Source organism: Ciconia boyciana, chromosome 13, assembly GCF_034638445.1.
Source record: "Ciconia boyciana chromosome 13, ASM3463844v1, whole genome shotgun sequence".
NCBI lineage: Eukaryota > Metazoa > Chordata > Aves > Ciconiiformes > Ciconiidae > Ciconia > Ciconia boyciana.
The window spans coordinates 12,925,926-12,946,869 of NC_132946.1; the positions used below are offsets into that span (position 1 = coordinate 12,925,926).

Sequence of the window (20,944 nt, forward strand, 5' to 3'; positions counted from 1 at the left end):
TTACTCCCAGGTCAGTGCCTTATCCATTTTCCTGCTATCATTCCTTCTGATGATGAAGGCTACTAGGGTGTCAGAGTCACACGCTTTATTATATAGGTCATATGTATCTCATGAGGTGGGGCTGCTCTGGTAGCAGACCAGAGCTGTCTGAAGAGCTGTGTAACAATCCTTTCTCCTTTGGATTCTTGTTCATTTTCCATAAACTAGGTTGGGCTCTCATGTTCTCTGGTGGTTGGTGACACACAACTCGCTTTCCCCAGGATAAATGTTTGGATTCACAAAAGTAGATGGTATTTGAATCTAATTTGATGGTGTGCAATGTACAGGAGATCATGCTAAATAATCTAATAATCCACTAAGGCCATAAGCACTCTGAACCTTGACACACAGAAATGTGTCAAACTTCAGCTGAGATACAGCAGGTATGAACTCAGACCATCACCTAATCTGTTAAAGACAGGAAGAGGCTGTGTTGTGGACATTCATACCTGATCCTGAAAAACTATTTTTAAGCATCAATAAACAAAAAGTATGCCAGAAAAGGTCATTCTTTATACAGCAAAACATAAACCTACCTACCTTGGAGTTGACACCAGGGCTACTAAGACCTCTAGTTAGCAGCCACAATATTCAAGCAAGCCATAGAAACTCTGTCAAAGCAACAGCTCTTCAAAATCTTCACTCATTGTTGCCAAATTTTTGGTTTGTAAAGGAAAAAAGAAAAAAAAGTGTGTATGAAACCCACAGAATCACTTGCTGTATGTGATTACACAGTTTGCACACTTCAATGGATGAATACTTAGTGTAACTCAATGTAATTATCACTGAAAGGAAAATAGCTCACCTAAGCTTTTATTTTTTTATTTTCCCCTTATTTTAAATTTCTTACTAGTGTTTCAGTTCCTGTAACATGGGCTAAATTCAGTGAAGACAACATCAGGTGCTCTCAACATGCAAGGGCCAACTCTGTCAAGCTCCGAGAGGATGCAGAGGTTGGACTGGAGAGCACATCTGAGGAGATGTGGAATCATTTCATCAGTACCAACTTGGCCTTTAACAATCGTATTGCTGAAGTAGCTGATGCAAAGAACAAGCTCCAAGCACAACTGGCCAAGGTAAGATTCACTAAGAGCTGGCAGCTGCATATTATCTTAGCTGTACCTGAAAGGCATAGAAATCTTCTCCAGTGTTTACATCCTTCTTGAATAAGCACCTCCTCAAAAGATACACCTCTATTACCTGTCCTCAAATGGTGCATTTGAATCAGACACGGCCTGAGAAGAGCTCACTTAAAGACAGGCAGGATGACAAGGTTTTACTAGGAACCATGCAACATCTGTCCATAATCACATACTGATTATTTTCTTTTGCAACTTACATATTTAAAGTGGGGAAAGATATCTTAGATGGTATGTTTTTCTATTTTACATTTATAGATGATATTCCCTGTCCCTTTCCCGATACAGAAATAGTACGTGAATTACTCTTTTTTTTTTTTTTTTTTTAAACAATGAACTAAATTTGGAAAGTGTGCAAATAAAAAGGCCCACAAACTGCAGCACATTTATCTGTTTTAGAGGAAGGAGAAGACTTTAAGTTTTTGCACTTTCATTTTGCAGCAGCAAGGGAAGAGCCCTAAATTAACTAAAATTTAATAGTATTTACATACAGAATGTCATTAGTCTACTTTTGACACCTAAGTTCCAAGTTTTCCTCTCCCTTTTGATAAATACATTTCCACATCTTTCACCTGAGTTTTGGCCTGGTTGTGGTCAGAAACAGCCTGATATTTCGGAGTGGGCCAGACAGTGAACTTTTCAAACGTTTGTTCTGCCTTTGTCTTCATATTATACAAAGCAGAAATGGCACAGAAGGAGACAGACCTGTATTAATCTCTATCTGTACTGCCTTTTCAGTAAGTTTTCACTGAAATAAGTGATGTGTTAAAGTGTATTAGTTGAATTTTCAAACATATATTCTGAAGTTAACAAGAGGTGCTGCCTTTGTACCGACAGATAAAATCTTGTTAGGCTAGCAAGGCTCACCGTGTTACTTTCATAGGACTTGTCAGAGTTCAGTCAGGTCTTCCATTAAGACTCTTTCTCTTATAGAGGAGCCTCATGCTCGCTCATTTGTTTCAATGCACATTTGGAAACAATAGAGTTTTCCTGCCATTCTGTTTGACTTAGGCAGTTTAAGATGTTTTCAGTTTATTTTTAGGGCCTCTTAGGAAAGTGCAAACTAACCAGCTAAATATGCGTGAAGTCACAGCACATAGATTAATGTTTTTTTTTTTCCCTGCTTATAAAGCATGAAAGATGTTGAATGTAGTTTTTTGTGTGTTTTAGATTGTATATGATCGAGCCAATTACAGCACTTTATCCCTGAATCCAGTGGCCATCCATCTAAGCTTCTCATGGATTTAAATCCACGAACATTTGCTTCACGTTTTCCATTGACCTTTTCTAATGCTTTTAAGTGCCCCTTTTTTATAAAAGAACTTACAGCATAAGGTAGCACAGGGTGCACATACAGAATCACAAAGTGCATTGTGAGATATCAACATATGAGCAGGGATACTATGACATAACTGCTGACAACTGGTATATAATGGAAAAACAAATATTTATGTCTCTGTAGTGTTACACCATTAAATAGCAATAATAAGCTATCTGGAGAAACTTGACTAATCATATTTGTATAAAGAATAATTAGTTTGTATGGTACACACAGATAAAAAGGTATCAAATAAGATTGCACTCTATGAACTAATGCTGCTGTTACTGCTGAGTTACTTGTTAGCACGTACATAGCAGAGATACTTTACTCATCACAAACTCCATAGTAGTGTACTTACATCAGAATAACAAAATGCTAGAGAAGAAGAAAACCACATATGCTGGTGAGGAGTAATTCGGGGTAGCCAGTGTTGTCAAAGGAAAGGAAAATACAATAGGTTTATTGAGCATAACCATTGCTGGTTAACATGTGTGTGAAGTTATATGGTAGAAGTCCTGTTAATTCTCTTGCTCATGACCATACCTCAAAAGGACAAGAGGAAGGAGAAGGCAAGTGAGAGCAGAAGTGAGGAATGAATGCTCATTTAACAGTTATCTGTAGGTAAACATAACAGAGTACCCTTTCTTCTTTCTCCAGGCTTGCAGTATAGTCTGCAATAATTGGAGAAAAAAAATATTGCTAGGATATGCTTTAATAAGACAGCCAATAGCCATCTCTTAAATTCTACCACACTTCTGTTCTTCCATGGGGATGTGATTATAGTCAAATGAAGCTACTACATTTCCTGTTCCCTTCACATCTAATAGCAATTAGACAATGGGTGCCACAATTTCGGGTTTTATGTTAAAAAAAATCAGTCAATCTTTCAAAGGCTGTTTTTGCACTGACTTCTCAAGCAATGAATGCCACTCTCAGATACATCCTTCTCTATTCAAATTATTTCCCTAGCTCCATAAAATGAGAGGAAAATGAGCATAGAAAAGATTTGCTATCTTGGAACCATGAAAAGCTATTAATTTAATGAGGTCTGGAGCCCATTTTGTAATGAAAAATACTTTTCCGATTTGTGAAACAGCAAAATCTCTTCCAGACAAAAAAACCCAACCAAACCAACGATCTACAGGGAACCTCCTGCAACCATTTGTTTCTAAAATCAGTACCCTGACAAAAGAAAGAATCAAAAAATACATAAAAGAGTAAATAGCGTGAATATTGTCATGATCTAAAAATGATCCTATGTTGAAATGGCACATTTTATTCTGTTTATGTCACTTGCACATAAAAGATTGACTGGTTAAAATTACAAACCAAATGCCTAATGCCTCAGCTCATGGTCCACTGCATGCTCTTTAGAAACACAGAGCACCAGGTGGAACAGTTTGTCTTGCATTGTAGATTTCATCTATTGGCCCTAGAAAAATTTAGTTTTCCTTTGGAACTAAGCTTTTTGTAAAAACTCATCCAGCTAGACTTAAACTCTGGAATCAGTGCGCTGTACTAGTGTCTGTCATTGATACTGTGGTGGTGATTATGCTGCATGCTATGGTTAGCATTTGTCATATACGTACTTAAAACGTTTCTCCTGGCCTGAATTTTCTTCATATTTAGTTTATATTGCCTATATGTATAATGGCTTTATGGCCACACGTTTACAGCCTGACTTTCTGTGCAAAAATGTCATTGCTTCAAACTTAGGAAAACCCTTTAGGGAAACCCACTACCAAAAGGAACGTGGGCATTGCTCTGGTAATGATCTGTTGGAACATTCTTGCATTGCTGTAATCAAATGGTAAAGGGCCTTTCTCTTCCTGCCTTTCTTTCCCTTGCTTGATGACAGTATTATATCACATGTGAGATTAAGTGAGCAGAGTGCTATTCATTTATCATTTGGAAAACAATAAACAGGATTAAAAATACAGGAATGAAGAAGATTTAGTTAGTTCTGAATTCACCCAGGCAAGGTAGGGAATTCCACGTGCAGTTTGCTATACCAGTTACTTCTAAAGAGCTAGGATTTTTCCCCTTAGTAGGCATTTGTGCATATTGCATCATAGGCCTCCTTTCCTGGGTGCTGTTGTCTGCAGCAGCCCTTCACAGGACTGCTGTTCAGAAAAAGGTTGCTGGGTTGATACTCTACTTCAACAGTAGTTGGTAACAGTTATGTTTTTGAAGGCCCTGTATGAACAATCTACAGCAGTTCTTCCAGCATTTCCTTCTCCTCCTAAGTACCACCAAATTTGTATTTCTCATACAAACAAAATGTAAAGAAAAACAGTGATCCATTATTATTCTGTTTAGTTTTATTCTAGGATATTGTCTTCCTTGATGTCTAGACAAGCACGTTCTATATACCAAAAGATACACAGAATGTATTTATGCGATGACACAGAATGTATTTATGTGATGAAGGGATCCTGGTTTTACTTCCATCAAGCATTATGCCAGGAGTTTTGCCAAGACCTTCTCCATCAATGACATAACGTCTCCATTTCAGGTTACAAACTGTACAAGTCTCAGAGTAATAACTGCACAGCAGTCCATCTGTTTTTCTAAGCATTTTGTTTGCTTCTAATACTGCTGGTGAACTTGTACCTCAGTTTCTAACATGTTCCTGCACCATTTACCTTGAGTTACTGAAATACAATTGAATAATAGACTCTAACAATTTTCCTGTTGTAACCGATTGAGGTTCTGTCATAAAATTTAACCTAGGTTCACACTACAGAGTGTTCACGCATCATATTTAGAAGCACATGAACAAAATACAGTCTTCAGAAAAAGACTTCAGCTAGTTTGCCTTAACTATACACATTTGCCAATCCAGGTAAGCCAAGAGATGCACCTAAGAACTTTTCCTGGTAGGCATTTGAAAAACAGATTTTTTGCTCCTTAAATAACTTTCTCAAACTCCAACATTCAAGCTTCTTGGCATACAGCCTTTCCTCTTTTTCATGTCTAAAACAGTCCAAACAAGACCAAGTGCCTTCAATTTAGTCATCAACCAACACACATGATTAAAACATTCATACACGATCATTTTATAATATACATTCACCTGTCCCATTAAATTTTTTACTATAAACTTACAACAATTTGCATTTCATTAGAGGGATGGTTTAGCAACTTACAGATGTCTTGGGGCAGATCAGATGTGTTTTTACCCTTTATTCTACTTGGAGTTTGGTCTGAATCCCGATACTGAATAGGCTCCAAATTCAGATCAAGTAATAAAGTCAGCACAAGGGAAGGCTCCAAAGAGCATTGGTTGTCAGTGATTCCCATTTGCTTTTCTGCATTCTCAGTCCAGCTGCTGTCTGCTCTCACTGTTACTTCATTGATGTATTCAGGAAATTGTCCAAGTTCTCTTCACTTCAGATTTTCATTGTCTGCTATTTGGCTTTTCCTGCCCGCCACTTCTTAAGGGGAAGCTGGCTGGTGAGGCTGACAAACCCCAAGTCTATCAGAAGTCTGGGAAGTGATCTGCATAGGGCAACAGTAAAAAAAAGGATTAAATTGCTTTTGTATAATTTTGAACAGGAAACTATCGAATGCAAAAGGGAAGTGCTGTCCTTAAAAACCTGTTTTATATGTGTCCCTGTCCAGTTCACTGTAGAGCTTCTATGTAAAAGTATTCCCTGCCCACTTTTCCTTGATTTTCTTCTAGAGGACTAAGACAATTTGCCATCTTTACAGTGGCAATCAAACTGAGTTATGTGGGAGCAAGGGTGTGGTATAAAGCATTTCCTACTGCAGCTGCAAAGCCCAAAGTCATCACAGCTTCAAGAATGATTAAAGGACTGGAAAGAAAGCAATTGATAGAAGTTCCTCAACTTTCTCTTTAGCAGGCTGAAAAGGGTGATGTTAGTGTAGCACTAGATGACACTGCTTTATTTAGCTTATCGAAACAACAGTTGGGGTAGGGGCAGAGAACTTGCTAAATCCACAAGTATCTATACAGGAAAAAAAAAGAATCATAATAGAAGACTTGCTTGAGCAGACAAAAACAAAAGAAGAATCAGTGGCCAGACAAAAGCCAGACAAATCTAGATGGAAAACATAAGCACTTATTTTTCAGAGCAAAGGAATTCATCACTGCAACAGCTTACCACAGATAGATGGCTTCATTAGCACCAGGAACTCAAAATCAAGGTCACTGTTCTCCCTGAAAGCTCTGCTCTCTCTACAGGCACTGGCTTACAAAGAGGAATTTCTACAGAACAGACTAGTGACCTGCAGGCAGTGCAGACTTAGTGCATAACTAAGACTTCTTTCTGACCCTAAGATTGAAAATGTCCCATTTCCATTTCTGTCCCAACTGCACAAGTCTATGATTAATTTATGTTAATTGATTCTGGGATTAATCTTGGTCATAACAATGCGAGGTTCATCCAGAATTTGGATAGCAGAACCCTGGAAATATGAGGTGCTGGAAGCAGAAGCAGAAGCCCTAGCTAGGTATTTGGCAAGGGTTAGACTACAAACAAAAGAAGGTATTACAGCTCCACTGTGTTTCATCATCACTGGGCTCACAGAGCATGTGGTCATTTGGGGATGCAAATATTCTGCAAGAGTCTAATCACAGCGTATGACTCTGGTCAGGCTCAGAGCTGCTCTATGACCAGATTTTTATGCTGGTGAACAGAAAATATGGTGTACACAATTCAATATAGAAGAGTGGTATGTTGTCTTCAGCATGCCTCGAGAAACACTCAGTTTATGCCAAGAGACGTTACAGTAAATATATTTTGCATCTGGTGTAAAATTACACAAATCTTTAGGAAAAGAAGAAAACCTTTAATCATGGTGCCAGCCCCTCATTAATATATTTGCATCTCTTTTCCATAAAGTTAATATTGACATAGTTACCTTGGCTTCAGTTGCCTGGAAATAACCGACAGGGCAGGATGTTTACGTACATTAGCTCTGGGAATCAGTCAGACCAAACAGCAAGTGACATATTTACATAGTCCAGTATTTATACCATACCTAAGTAGCAGATTACCTCTGCCAGCTCCAACACCTGTACTGTGCTCAGAAGTGTTTCTATGCCCAGAGGCAGAGTGCCCAGCACCACCCTTCCTGCAAGCCTTGCTATTCCACTACCTGGGAGCACAGGGATCAGAAAGATGCTAGAAAAACAGGTACATGTTTAGTAAAACCATGAAAAAATAACCACCCACTCCAATAAACAAGTAGCCATAATTCTGAGTATTTCCACTCAGTCACTTCAGTTGTGGTTTGGTGTGGTGGTTTGGTTTTGTTTGTTTGTTTGTTGTTTTTTGTTTTTGTTTTTTTTTCCCCCCTGGGGTGTGAAAATATATGGTGGAATCAATATATGATGGAAATTAACTCTCACTTTCCTTTTTGCCTGGTATATTTTTACTCTCTACCTGAAGAGCTTACAGAATTTTGTTTTAGTAAGTTACTCCACCTCTTAAATAAGTTACCCCCTCAGAGTGTCCATCCTTCACACATTATTTTTATTAAACTTATTTATAAATTTAAGGAAAAAACCTTTCTTGTCTTAGCAACTATTGAGTATGTTTATATGGTGGCTAGAAGGAAATATTGAATACATTTCATATTTACACAACTTTCTTCTAATTCAAGGGATGAACCTACTTAATTTTATAACTACCATAAAATATAGAACAAAAGCCAGGAAAACCTCAGTGGCAATAAAACCAGAAACTGCCTATCAGTCTCTGAAATAATTTTCAAACTTCTTATCTGAGAAATTCTGAAAGGAGCCTTCCTATGGCTGTTGAAAAGGACACAGCCTGCTCCTCTGAACAGGAACATAAAGAAATACTGAAATACGATGGGAGGTGCCCATGCAAGAATCATGCAGGAGAGGTGCAGCAGTGTTGTGAGCTGCAGGAAGGAGTATGTGTATAGCAGAGGGAGTACCTTCCCTGTGGCACTTGCCCCACAAAGGCTTTCATCTCAGATCCCAATGTATCCTCACATAACTGTTTTAATATATTTTTGTTGATCGCTTTTTTCCCTTCCTCTTTTTATGCCTTAAAATCTCAGTTATTTACAGTTTTTCATGCCTGTTCATAGTGGCTAGGTATACAGTTAATCTTATTTAATACTGAAACCTGTTTGAGAATAAAGTTTTCAGACTATTAATGAACAGTGACTCAGAAGCAGTTGGGAAGGTGTGTGCTGGTTGGTGTAGGCAGCTCAAACTTGCCTGGAAAAACCTGTTTGAAGGAGATAGTTATTTAAGCTAGGAATAAACTTTTGCCTACAAACCAAGAAAAATCACAGATGGAAGCTAAGGCACTCACTTGAAGGCAAAACCAGATTTCTCTCTCTTAAAATTGTTGCTTAATCTCATGAAATCGTAAGGACTTGCATAGACTACATCAAAGTGTGAACTACGGGCAAGTGGAGAAACCATGCAGGAGAAGCCTGGCTTCTCAGCATGCCATGCAGCAATGCTCCACTTCATGGACTAGCCTAGGGGGAATATGAAATGAGGAAGGCTAGAGTTACCATAAGCAAGTGACAACCATTGCACATCAGGATGTATTCAGGTTGTCATGAATCCAAGTGTCTTTATTTGCAAAATAACAGAAATATCTTCTCACACTGAGAGACACACAGCTGCTAAGTAAAGGCAGCCTGGACTGAATGGATGTCAGACTTTGCTAGCATTGACATAGAACATGATTTCTTTCTGCCACAACATTTACGTATGAGAAACTGAGGTGGTTGCTACTATTACTGCTCCCTCCCCTGCAACCCATCTGCATTGAGGCAATTCGTATAAACTTGGCAAAGGAAACAGGATTTAGTTCAAGGCAGCAGTGCTCATATATATTTATAAAACTGTTCCTTATTCTCAGAAAGGGCGGTCTTGCAGGAAACAGAGATGGACATATGTAGTAGCTTGTTTAGAAAAGAAGCATTTTCAGGCTTCAAAGGCTCATGAGACAAATGCATTGTATTGACTCTATAGTCAGAGCAAATTCAGCTTACCATGACTAGGTTGAAATTTCATTAATAACTAGAAAGAATCTCATTCCTGACAAGAATCAATATGATAGAGCAGTTGCATGAGCCATAGCAGTTTCTCACTAGTACCATCGCTTTCTAGAGACATCTCTTTATTAAAGAGATGTATACCCTTCTCTCAGATGAGATAACTTGAGACAAAACAGAGCATGCACAAGGCCCAAACTGCCTGTTTTATTGTTATTTTGACCAGGTTTAGCAAAAATATGTTAATAACCTAGCACTTAATTTTGTTCTCCTAAATGATGATGCACTCTAAAATTGCTAGTCCTGCAGCATCTGAAAGCATGATACAGCGTACAATAGAGAACAAATACAACAGAACTCTGAGGCTTATTCTTGTTCTTTGATAGTTAAAAGTGTAGCAAGGAGATATGCAAAGAGTTACGTGTTTCCTTGTGTATAGCTGTTGCTTCCTCTGTTATTTTGGAAATATTTTAGAAAATCCAGGCCAAGTTAAATGATCCCATGTTTTTTCCGCCTTTAATTTTAATAAAGTTGTTTTAAAATAAACATTTTCCCCAGTTGAAGTGCCTCTACACCAATGCATGCAGCATGGGCAACAAGCAGGAGGAGTTGGAAGCCAGTGTACATCAGGAAAACTATGATATGGTTGCCATCACAGAAACATGGTGGGATGACTCGCATAACTGGAGTGCGGCGATGGATGGCTATAAACTCTTCAGGAGAGATAGGCAAGGCAGGAGAGGCGGTGGGGTAGCCCAGAGTGTCTGGGTAGTTTAGAGCTTAATGATGGTGATGATAGGGTGGAGTGTCTATGGGTAAGAATCAGGGGGAAGGACAACAAGGCAGATATTGTAACAGGAGTCTGTTACAGACCACCCAAACAGGATGAGGAGACAGATGAACTATTCTAAGCAGCTGGGAGAAGCCTCACGATTGCTAGCCCTTGTTCTCGTGGGGGGCTTCAACTTACCAGATGTCTGCTGGAAATACAATACAGCAGAGAGGAAACAGTCTCAGAGGTTTCTGGAGCGTGTGGCAGATAACTTCCTGACACAGCTGGTGAGTGAGCCAACTAGGGATGGTGCCCCACTGGACCTCTTGTTCAGGAACAGAGAAGGACTTGTGAGCCATGTGATGGTTGGAGGCTGTCTTGGGCAGAGTGATCACGAAATGATAGAGGTTTTGATTCTTGGAGAAGCGAGGAGGGTGGTCAGCACAACTGTTACCTTGGCCTTCTGGAGGGCAGACTTTGGCCTGTTTAGGAAACTGGTCGACAGAGTCCTCTGGGAGGCAGCCCTAAAGGGTAAAGGAGTCCAGGAAGGCTGGACATTCTTTAAGGAGGAAGTCCTAAAGGCACAAGAGCAGGCTGTCCCCAGGTGCAGAAAGACAAGCCAGTGGGGAAGACCACCGGCCTGGCTGAATAGAGAGCTTCAGCTAGAACTCAGGAAAAAGAGGAGAGTCTACAACCTTTGGAAGAAGGGGCAGGCAAGTCAAGAGGACTACAAAGGTGTAGCGAGGTTGTGCAGGGAGAAAATTAGAAGGGCCAAAGCCGAGCTAGAGCTCAATCTGGCTACCTCTGTAAAAGACAACAAAAAGTACTTCTTCAAATACATTAGCAACAAAAGAGCTAAGGAGAATCTCCAGCCTCTATTAGATGGGGGAGGGAACGCAGTGACAAAGGATGAGGAAAAGGCTGAGGTACTTAATGTCTTCTTTGCTTCAGTCTTTAATAGCAGGGCCAATTGTTCTCTGGGTACCCAGCCCCCGAGTCGGAAGATGGGGACGGGGACCAGAATGGAGCCCCAATAATCCAGGGGGAAATGGTTAGTGACCTGCTACACCACTTAGACACTCACAAGTCTATGGGGCCTGATGAGATCCACCCGAGAGTACTGAAGGAACTGGCAGAAGTGCTCACCAAGCCCCTTTCCATCATTTACCAGCAATCCTGGCTAACTGGGGAGGTCCCAGTTGACTGGAGATTAGCAAATGTGACACCCATCTACAAGAAGGGCCGGAAGGAGGATCTGGGGAACTACAGGCCTGTCAGCCTGACCTCGGTACCAGGGAAGCTGATGGAGCAGATCATCCTGAGTGCCATCACACGGCATGTAGAGGATAACCAAGGGATCAAGCCCAGCAAGCATGGGTTTAGGAAAGGCAGGTCCTGCTTAACCAACCTGATCTCCTTCTACGACAAGGTGACCCGCCTAGTGGATGAGGGGAAGGCTGTGGATGTTGTCTATCTAGACTTCAGTAAAGTCTTTGACACGGTTTCCCACAGCATTCTCCTGGAGAAACTGGCTGCTCATGGCTTGGACGGGTGTACCCTTCGCTGGGTAAAGAACTGGCTGGATGGCCGGGCCCAAAGAGTGGTGGTGAATGGAGTTTACTCCAGTTGGTGGCCGGTCACAAGTGGTGTCCCCCAGGGCTCTGTGCTGGGGCCAGTTCTGTTTAATATCTTTGTCAATGATCTGGACAAAGGGATCGAGTGCACCCTCAGTCAGTTTGCAGATGACACCAAGTTGTGTGGCAGTGTTGATCTGCTTGAGGGCAGGAAGGCTCTGCAGAGGGATCTGGACAGGCTGGATCGATGGGCCGAGGTCAATTGTATGGGGTTCAATAAGGCCAAGTGCAAGGTCCTGCACTTGGGCCACAGCAACCCCATGCAACGCTACAGGCTTGGGGAGGACTGGCTGGAAAGCTGCCTGGTGGAAAAGGACCTGGGAGTGTTGGTTGACAGCCGGCTGAATATGAGCCAGCAGTGTGCCCAGGTGGCCAAGAAAGCCAATGGCATCCTGGCTTGTATCAGAGATAGTGTGGCCAGCAGGACTAGGGAAGTGATCGTGCCCCTGTACTCGGCACTGGTGAGGCCGCACCTCGAATACTGTGTTCAGTGTTGGGCCCCTCCCTACAAGAGAGACATTGAGGTGCTGGAGCGTGTCCAGAGAAGGGCAACGAAGCTGGTGAAGGGTCTGGAGCACAAGTCTGATGAGGAGCGGCTGAGGGACCTGGGGTTGTTTAGCCTGGAGAAAAGGAGGCTGAGGGGAGACCTTATTGCTCTCTACAACTCCCTGAAAGGAGGTTGTAGAGAGGTGGGGGTCGGTCTCTTCTCCCAGGTAACAAGAGATAGGACGAGAGGAAATGGCCTCAAGTTGCGCCAGGGGAGGTTTAGACTGGGTATTAGGAAATTTTACTTCACTGAAAGGGTGGTCAAGCATTGGAACAGGCTGCCCAGGGACGTGGTTGAGTCCCCATCCCTGGAAGTATTTAAAAGACGTTTGGATGAGGTGCTTAGGGACATGGTGTAGTGGTGGTCTTGGTAGTGTTAGGTCTACGGTTGGACTTGATGATCTTAAAGGTCTTTTCCAACCTATACAATTCTGTGATTCTATTCTGTGATCTTGTACATTTTTAGGACCAGTGGAAAAGTTAAATAGAAACTGATAGCATATAAATGTGAAATTGATTAGATTATTTTCAGAGATTAAAGTAAAAAAGCATACTGGAATTCAGTCAAAGGAAGATTTTTGTAAGGTAGTAAATTGTTACACCGACCAAATGAAAGGCCCAGGGTCCCTGGGTCCTCTGTTTCAATCTATGTTGAATAGACCAGTCTGTGTAAGGACACAGATTAAATGTCCAGATGTGTATTTAAAGCCTTTGTTGTTTTAAAAGTATAGTATTTATATGCTGATAGCTTCATATTTTCTGTGAAACTGTCATGTTTAAAACAGTTATAAAGAAAATGTTGGGGATTTTATAGGTATCCTTTGGCATGTGTAGAACTGACAGTATGTTTTAGCTTTCAGATGTGTTGACTGTATTTATGCTAGCCCTATATTTATGCCAGCGCTATTCCCATTGTTATAAAGCTTTATAAATAAAAGCTTGCAATATTCCCAAATCTGGACCAATCTCTCCACTCCTGAAATGCTTGATGAATTGTGCAATGCATCAGTTTGAAGATATTTTCCCTGGACACAAACTAAACTGCTGCTTCTCTTAACTATGAAACTGTCATCCCATATGAGTATACACAACATGCACAAAAGTTACTGCTCAGAATGATTCTAACTCTGCTTCAACACTGTTAAACCAACTGAATGCATTACCTGCTGATGTCACATTTTGTTGAGTATGTTTTTTTTCTTTTAAATGTACTTTTCTTTTATTCTTAAAAGATTCCTGGAGTATTCCCCACCACCATCTGATTAAAAACAAAACAAAACTTGATAAGTCATAAAACAGTGACCTGCAATTAAGCTTCAAAACAAACAAACAAACCCTAGAAACAAGAGCAAGGGACATGGTAATCTCTATCAAGAATTTGTCTGCGATATGACAGTAAAAACTGTCAGGTCCAAACTAATTTCAGATTTGAGAGATGGGTTATACTTGTAATCTAAAGATTGCAAGATATCATAGTTTTACTTTGAAATAATGTGGTCATATACCCTAAAATGAATTGTGAAATCAGTCACAATTACAGCATTTATTCAATTAAGTAAGATAACCTCAACAAATGTAACTTTTACAAAATAATTTGGATGAAAAATGGAAACATGGATGAAAAAAGTTTAAAAAACTGAGAGGCATAATATTAATTATAAAGAAATTTACAAAATGAGGAGGCACAAGAATGTTCCTTCCACCATGTTACCAGGCTGCTGCTTTTTGCATTTGGATACTAAACACTGAGCAAACCTTGGAAACAACAAAGAAACAGGGATAGCTGTCAGACTGTAGCATTTTAAAAATGCTTATGTTGTACATAAGACTACCCTGATTACATGATGAAACGTGTGTGACTTCAGTGGCTCTTTCTCTTGGTCTTACTATATCCAGCCTGTAAAAATCGTGGCGTTGGTAAAGCGAGAGAACAGTGGGAGTGCAATTTTCTACAAGCTCTCAAGAATGCTGCAGCACAAAACTTTACTCATGTCCTGGAAGGGAAAGTTTCCGGATGGGCAGCTGCCTGAGCCAATGCCTCACCACGCTGTCTTAGCAACACACTGCTCAGCATTTGTTGTTTTTGCTTCCTGCCTTTGGAGGTCATCCAGAAATGACGTAGACTGGTACAACACTATCTGGTGATCCTCCCCACCAATCCGTTTATGTGTAGTAAATTATCTAAATCATTTTATCCAATGTGTGGCCAGAATGAGTAATTGAAAGCTGTTTGTACAAAGCTTCTGCGATGCGTTGGAGGTAGTTTCCCTGCGGCCATTTTTCTTTGTATGTCTTAAATGACAGTGCTTTAAAAAAAAAAAAAAAAGAAAAAATTTGAGAACACACAGTGAACCTAAACCACATCCACTTACATGCAGGCAAGCAGCACTTAAAGATGGATGCATAGTTTCACGTTTGAATTTTGAGTTCACAGGCAGGTTTAAACAATATTTTTCTTTAGCGAATGAATGAGGGGTTTGCTCAGTAGCACTAATCAATTGCCTTGGTTGTGCATAATGTGCTTGCAGACTACTACTACCTTTATGAGTAGGACACCAGAGCGCCTAGTGAAGTCGTGTGGCACAAGAGCGTAGTTACTGCACATTGTGCCAACACGAAGTGTTATAAGGATTGGACATAAAACTGATTGTTCAGTGACTTTTAGATGAAAGCTCTCTTTTCATGACTAATGAACTACTAGATTCTCAATAAAGAGAAACATTTTCTACTTAGATTTCAGAACTTGCCCTTTTCAAACATTAACATTGTGTGAATTTGTGGGCTGTGCAAGCTCTAAATACTTTCAGTCACTTCTAGACACAAGACTACTATTGTCCTATGTCAGTTATATGCCATTATTTATGGGGGAAGTGCATACATGACTTAGTATTCTAAAAAGAGAGGACAATACGGTCTCCTGCTTCCATGTCACTAAGGGAACACCTATGTGTTTGCTATGTGTACAGCAGGCAATAAGTGCTGTAAAGGGACAGAAACAAACCTCAGGTTTGATGATTACCAACATTCATGCACTTGAAACATTACTACTGAATTTGAAATACATGGGTTTGTGGTCTGGCGGTTGTACTTGCACCGTGGCCACATATGAATGCATCAGAAGAGGATTTGAGAAAAGTGTGGGTTCAGAAAACCACTCTTCTAAAGTTCTCTCTGCTAACTGAGCTTAATGAAAATGGCCTTTCCAAGAGACTGAGGACAGTTTATACATGGGCAATCTGCTAAGCGTTGTCTGTACTAGAATCAACTTGCTCCTTCTGCATCTTAACAAAACATCTGATATGTAATTTATTTTTTCACGCAAGCAGAATGAAAGAGTAAAGGGCATCCAACCATTACAGAAGCATTGTCACATACTACTGGAATGCCCATGGTTTGCTATAAGCAATCCTTATATAATAAGGATTTGTGGCAGAGGAGTGGCACTGTTGTCTGAAATACTGAAGACTACCAAATTTCTTCCCTGGTCCTCTTATAAATATGCGTAAGGCTTCCAGAGTCTGCTGCAGCATGTTTCTGTGCACACGCTGCAACCCCTTTGATGGCTTCTGCCTTCCTTCCGCATATGGAATAAACATGAGATACTTATACTGCTTTCAAAGAAAAAGAGGGCAGGAAAAAAATTTCTTGCAGAAAATATTAATTTAATCCTCTTCTCTAACCTGATTAGAACAATTAGCACTAATTAAGTGTAAGAGAGCTTGTAACCTAACTCCACTCACTGAATAAATCAAATTGTTTTGATTCATATTATCACAGGACAGAAACTATCAACACAGTGACTACATGACATGCTTACCATAACACAAGTGCATTTGTGAACTGCAGCATTGCTCTGGGGAGCTGGTTTCAGTCATGGTTCATTTCTACCGAAGTGCTCTGGGCTGCTTTAATTGTGCTGTTTCATTGATAGATTTGCTCCACAAAGGTGAATCACCATTTCCACCTGCTGCCCAAGAGAGAAAGTGTTATTACCAATAAAGCTCAAAGTCTGAACCACAAAGGTCCTACCCAGAATCTGAACTGAGAGTGCAAGTCCTCTGTTCCACCATAAATTGAAAACAAATAACCCACTCAATCCTTTCTAAATTGAGACATAACTTTGCCTGTTTCTTACTGGGCTGAGATACGTGCTGCTTTGTTTCATTGTTTTTACTTTGGGTTACACTTTTTATTAAAAAGAAATAAATCTGTTTACAACTCACTCCAAATTGGAAGAATCTTACTTAATCTCAGAATTAATGTAAGAGGCCAGCATCCTCCCAATACCCCACTGCAGGTAACAGAACTACCCCACAGTGAATTTGGCTCACTTGCACGCAGTAAGGCGTAGCATGGGAAACACTGCTGTAGTGACAGAAGCTATAACATAAACACAGGAAAGGAGGACCCTGCTAAGCAGCGGGTGACCTCTAAAAGCACTGCATATTCTTTGCCTCACAGCCTTGGTATGTCCCCACAGGTTGATGTTTTTGGTTAGCAATGAAGGTGAACAGTGGGAGCAAAGGATAGGACTGACAAGCTTGTAAAACTCTCCCTGACATATGTCCACTTAATCACCAGCAGCCTACCTAGGAGCTGGACCTCACCTTTGTCATGTACACGTGAACACACGCTGGATTCTGTTAGGGAGGTTATAAATAGCAAAAGTTCTGACAACAGCACAACTACTCAAGTTCTGCTTCTGAGCAGCAGAGGACCCAAATCCTTGGTGTTTTCAGGAAAAAGGAAGAATGTGGGCTTGATGACATTTGAAGACATTTAACATGAAGACATAATGAAGACATTTAACTTCATTAAGTCTCTCTCCCTTGGTTTTTATCTGTAGAAATAAGTATGTGTAACCGGTAAAATTGTAGACAAGATGTGAAGTGATGTATTTAACAATGTACTCTTATCATAAATAGTTCCTGTGCAAAAAAAATAGCTACCAAAGCGCACTGGATTACCTGCATAAATATTCCCTGTAAAACAGCTAGCTTTCAGTGGCTATCTAATTAAGAAGGAACCACTGCAGAATAAAATTATAGGGAGAAATTTACTACCGTTAGCTTCACTTTCTTCCATACTGTGCTCCCTTCATAATAAGCCAGATTTTTTTCCCTGCAGTCTATAAGCAATTAAAGCTTTTTGGGTGAAGATGCTTTCAAGCTAGCTGTGAGAACCAACCTTGGACCCAAAGGGCTCAGTACAGTGTGGAGACCTAGCTTCAAATCAGTACAGTCACACTCATACGCTGCTGCTTCGGGGTCCAAGATGATTACTGGAAGATTGCATTGCTGTAAGGGTTGAACTGGCTTGGACAGTGCTAGCCAGAGGATCTTTCACATTGCCCTACTATACAACATCAACAAGCCCTTAAGGATTTGGACAGGGGTGCAGGTTCCTGGCATCCTTAAGTCTTTGGGGTTTGTCTATAAATAACCTTTCAGCAGCAGGAACCAACTGAATTTTCAAACCACACACATCATTAGCAAACCTGGTACAGCTTAGTGTGTAGGCAAGATCTAAATAGCAGCATAATTTAAATCACATTATGCCATTTTTAGTGGTTGTTGAAATTCAAGTTGCATTGATTTCAGTAGACTGACTGAGAAACTACATTAGTTCAATTTGTTCTCTTCCATTTTAAAGCTGTCTATAGGAAAAGCTTGAATAGTTTCACCACATTGGCTGTAATAAATCCTGATAAATGAAAGTAACATAATAATCAATTGGCTGGGAAATGTTACCTGAATATAACCATTTTCTCCCTTCTTTCTTTTTTAAGACTGAGCAAAGCTTTTCTCTTGCAATTTCTCTCATTTTTTCATATAGATTAAAACATATAAGAAGCACTTAAAGGATTCTCAGGGATAATACGATTATATGATAACATGCACTGCAACTAAAAACTATGCTATACTAATTCCATGGGCCTCTACTTTTTGGTGATTTTTCACTGCATATCTTCTCCATTTACAGAAAAAAAGCTTTTAAAGGAAGTTGGTCTTCCCTCTACAGCTCCCAGTGGAGTTTTCAGAACTTTGAGAATTTAGTTTCAGTATGAAAATATGACTTGTGTTCATATGTTCTTGCAGCAGATGTCCCCAAAATACTTGGAGTATGAAACAACTTCAGAGGGGACATATTTGATTACTTTTGAATTTTTATGAGGTGAAAAGAAATAAGAATTGAATGAAGGTTTAAATGAAAATGGCAGTTTATTGGAATTTTACCTTTGCAAAATGTTCATAGATCAAGCAGCAGATTTTATTTAGAAAAAAAATTAGATAATGAAGCAAAATAGAAGTAAGTCCCTGCAGAGCCATAAACACTGCCTCTATGAAAATGGCTTTATCAAACACACAGTTGGAGTTTCCCCATCACAATAATTCAGTGCTTCTCTTCTGCTTGTTATAAATTTATATTCCATTTTGTCTACAGATTTCTTAATTTTATAATAGGAAAGAGATGGTGCATTTCTTAGTCAAGTTGTTCACCTGTTTTCCAGGAACAACTTAATTAAATGCTTTCATTTGATGTATGATTGTATGGGTCCCCTCCTTCTAGCTCTCCTATGAGCTTTTATTACCCCATGTCCTTTTAAAGAAATGGCAAGGTAAAGCCAACATTATATTATTATTATTATTACATTATTACATTTGATCCTATTATTATTATTTATTATTTTATTTATTTATTTAATATAATTATTTATTATTTTATTATTATTTGATTTAGGATCCTTATTATTATTATTACATTATTACAACATTATATTATTATATTATTATTATACAAATACATCTCATTGATGTGAGTTTATAGTAATCTCCTCCCCTAAATTAAGCAAAATGACATGCCAGAACAGAAGCAGTTCCAATAGGAATGTTTAAAAGCAGGGGTGAATTCTGATTTTGTACGCATGCGAGACTCACAAAAATGTTCTGCTTTGTTCAGATACTTCAAGAAACCTTCCAGACAGAAGATACAATTATGTTACTGGAGAGATCCATAAAGGCAAAGGAGTACCCACTGAAAGTGGCTCAGACCCGCCTGGAGGGAAGAACTAAACGACCCAATATAGAACTTTGCCGTGATGCACCTCAGTTTCAGTAAGTAAAGGCCAGACTACTCCGTCCCTTCCTTCATCAGCCACTCAAGAATGGGAAATTTAATGATGGTGTGAATCAGTTTGATGAGATTAGAATTGCATTCTTTACGTTGCAATACAAATTCTGGAAGAAAGTAGTAAAATCCAAGTAGCTATGTTGAAATAATGGGCCCAAAAAATCTAATGTTCAATGTGTGTAGTTGCCTTTAGAGTCCCTCTCCCAGGATAGTTAAGAGCTCAATTGTTTGTTAGTAGCTGATACCTTTTGGGATTCAGTCTCATGTCTGAGTTTGGGCTTAGGAATTGATTTTAATTCCATTCTGTATGAAACACAAGATTTCACTTTAGGCAGTACCTAATTTTAGAAACATGTTATTCCAGACGAAATTCTGTCTTGTGATGCAAAAAAACCTATCTAACAGTCAAGCTCCTTAAAAAGTTAATTGCAAATAAGAATGAGGCAGCATCTCTTACTGCCTCAACTAATTTTCAACTACATAGTGCCTCCAGTATCATCTTTGTACGGGTTAGCTCATTTGGCACACATTTTGGTTACATAGCTGTGGGGGCTTCCCAGCACACATTGCATCAGCTTGGTGATCCCTGTGCTACTGTATAGTGTGTATTGTTTCTGGATGTACAAGAAGGTGTCCGAGATACTAGCCTTCTTTTCCTAGTGACTGAAGAAGGGTCTTCTGAATTTTAATCCCATTTATCTCCCTATGATCCAGTTGGAACACAGTGTTCCAGAAGAACCTTATTGAGTATATCCTATTTAAAATACTGTCTTCAGAATATGTGGGGGAGGGGCACGGTCCTCAAGAAATACTGCACCAGGGTTCCTCCTATAGCTGGAGTGAATGTCACAGTAAGAGAATGTCCAGTAAGAGAATTTTGCATGTTTTTATGAAAAGTAGAAAACTATTCCCTTTTTATATTTGTCTCTAGGAAAAACCCACTGTATACAACAGCTTCACATACAATAAGATTAATGAAGTACATAATGCTTAAACTGAGTATGTATATTATTTTTCCTAAACAGTGTTTTATCAGCTCAAAAAGCTTCTATTCAAACAAGGAAGGGGCAATAAATCATAGTTTATTGTACTGGCATCTTTTAACTTTTTCTAACTCCTTAAACCATAAATTGTACAATGCAATATATCTTTTTTCAGCCTCATACCTCCTTACACAAATCCAGTCTTATACTCACTCTGAGTCTTGTTTTCTCCCTACTTCCCCTCTGAATCTCTCTTCCACAAAAATGTCTGCAGCATTATGATCGATACCAGTCCGGTTAGCAGGATTGCATGTATCCAAGATATAAAACTTGTTTGATTTAGGATCAAAAATGTGCTGAAGCAG

General features: G+C 39.6%; 1 protein-coding gene and 1 long non-coding RNA gene across 5 annotated transcripts in view; one reads left to right on the forward strand and one right to left on the reverse strand.

Annotated features, from left to right (window-relative positions):
* TEKT5 (tektin 5) overlaps positions 1 to 20,944 on the forward strand; it is a 48,740-nt gene that overhangs the window by 12,956 nt on the left and 14,840 nt on the right. For all 3 annotated transcript variants that reach the window (XM_072878222.1, XM_072878220.1, XM_072878219.1), the window contains 2 exons: positions 893 to 1,115; positions 19,426 to 19,580. In XM_072878222.1, coding sequence (XP_072734323.1) covers positions 893 to 1,115; positions 19,426 to 19,580 — 378 coding nt within the window. The remainder of the gene's footprint in view (positions 1 to 892; positions 1,116 to 19,425; positions 19,581 to 20,944) is intronic.
* LOC140659035 (uncharacterized) lies at positions 580 to 20,822 on the reverse strand. 2 transcript variants are annotated; one of them, XR_012044963.1, is made up of 5 exons: positions 20,793 to 20,822; positions 16,283 to 16,432; positions 13,629 to 13,723; positions 5,649 to 6,000; positions 580 to 676 (listed from the first exon to the last, which is right to left on the reverse strand). It is a non-coding gene; the product is annotated as an uncharacterized lncRNA (long non-coding RNA). The 2 variants fall into 2 exon arrangements; XR_012044962.1 differs by lacking the exon at positions 580 to 676 and having other exon boundaries at positions 5,012 to 6,000.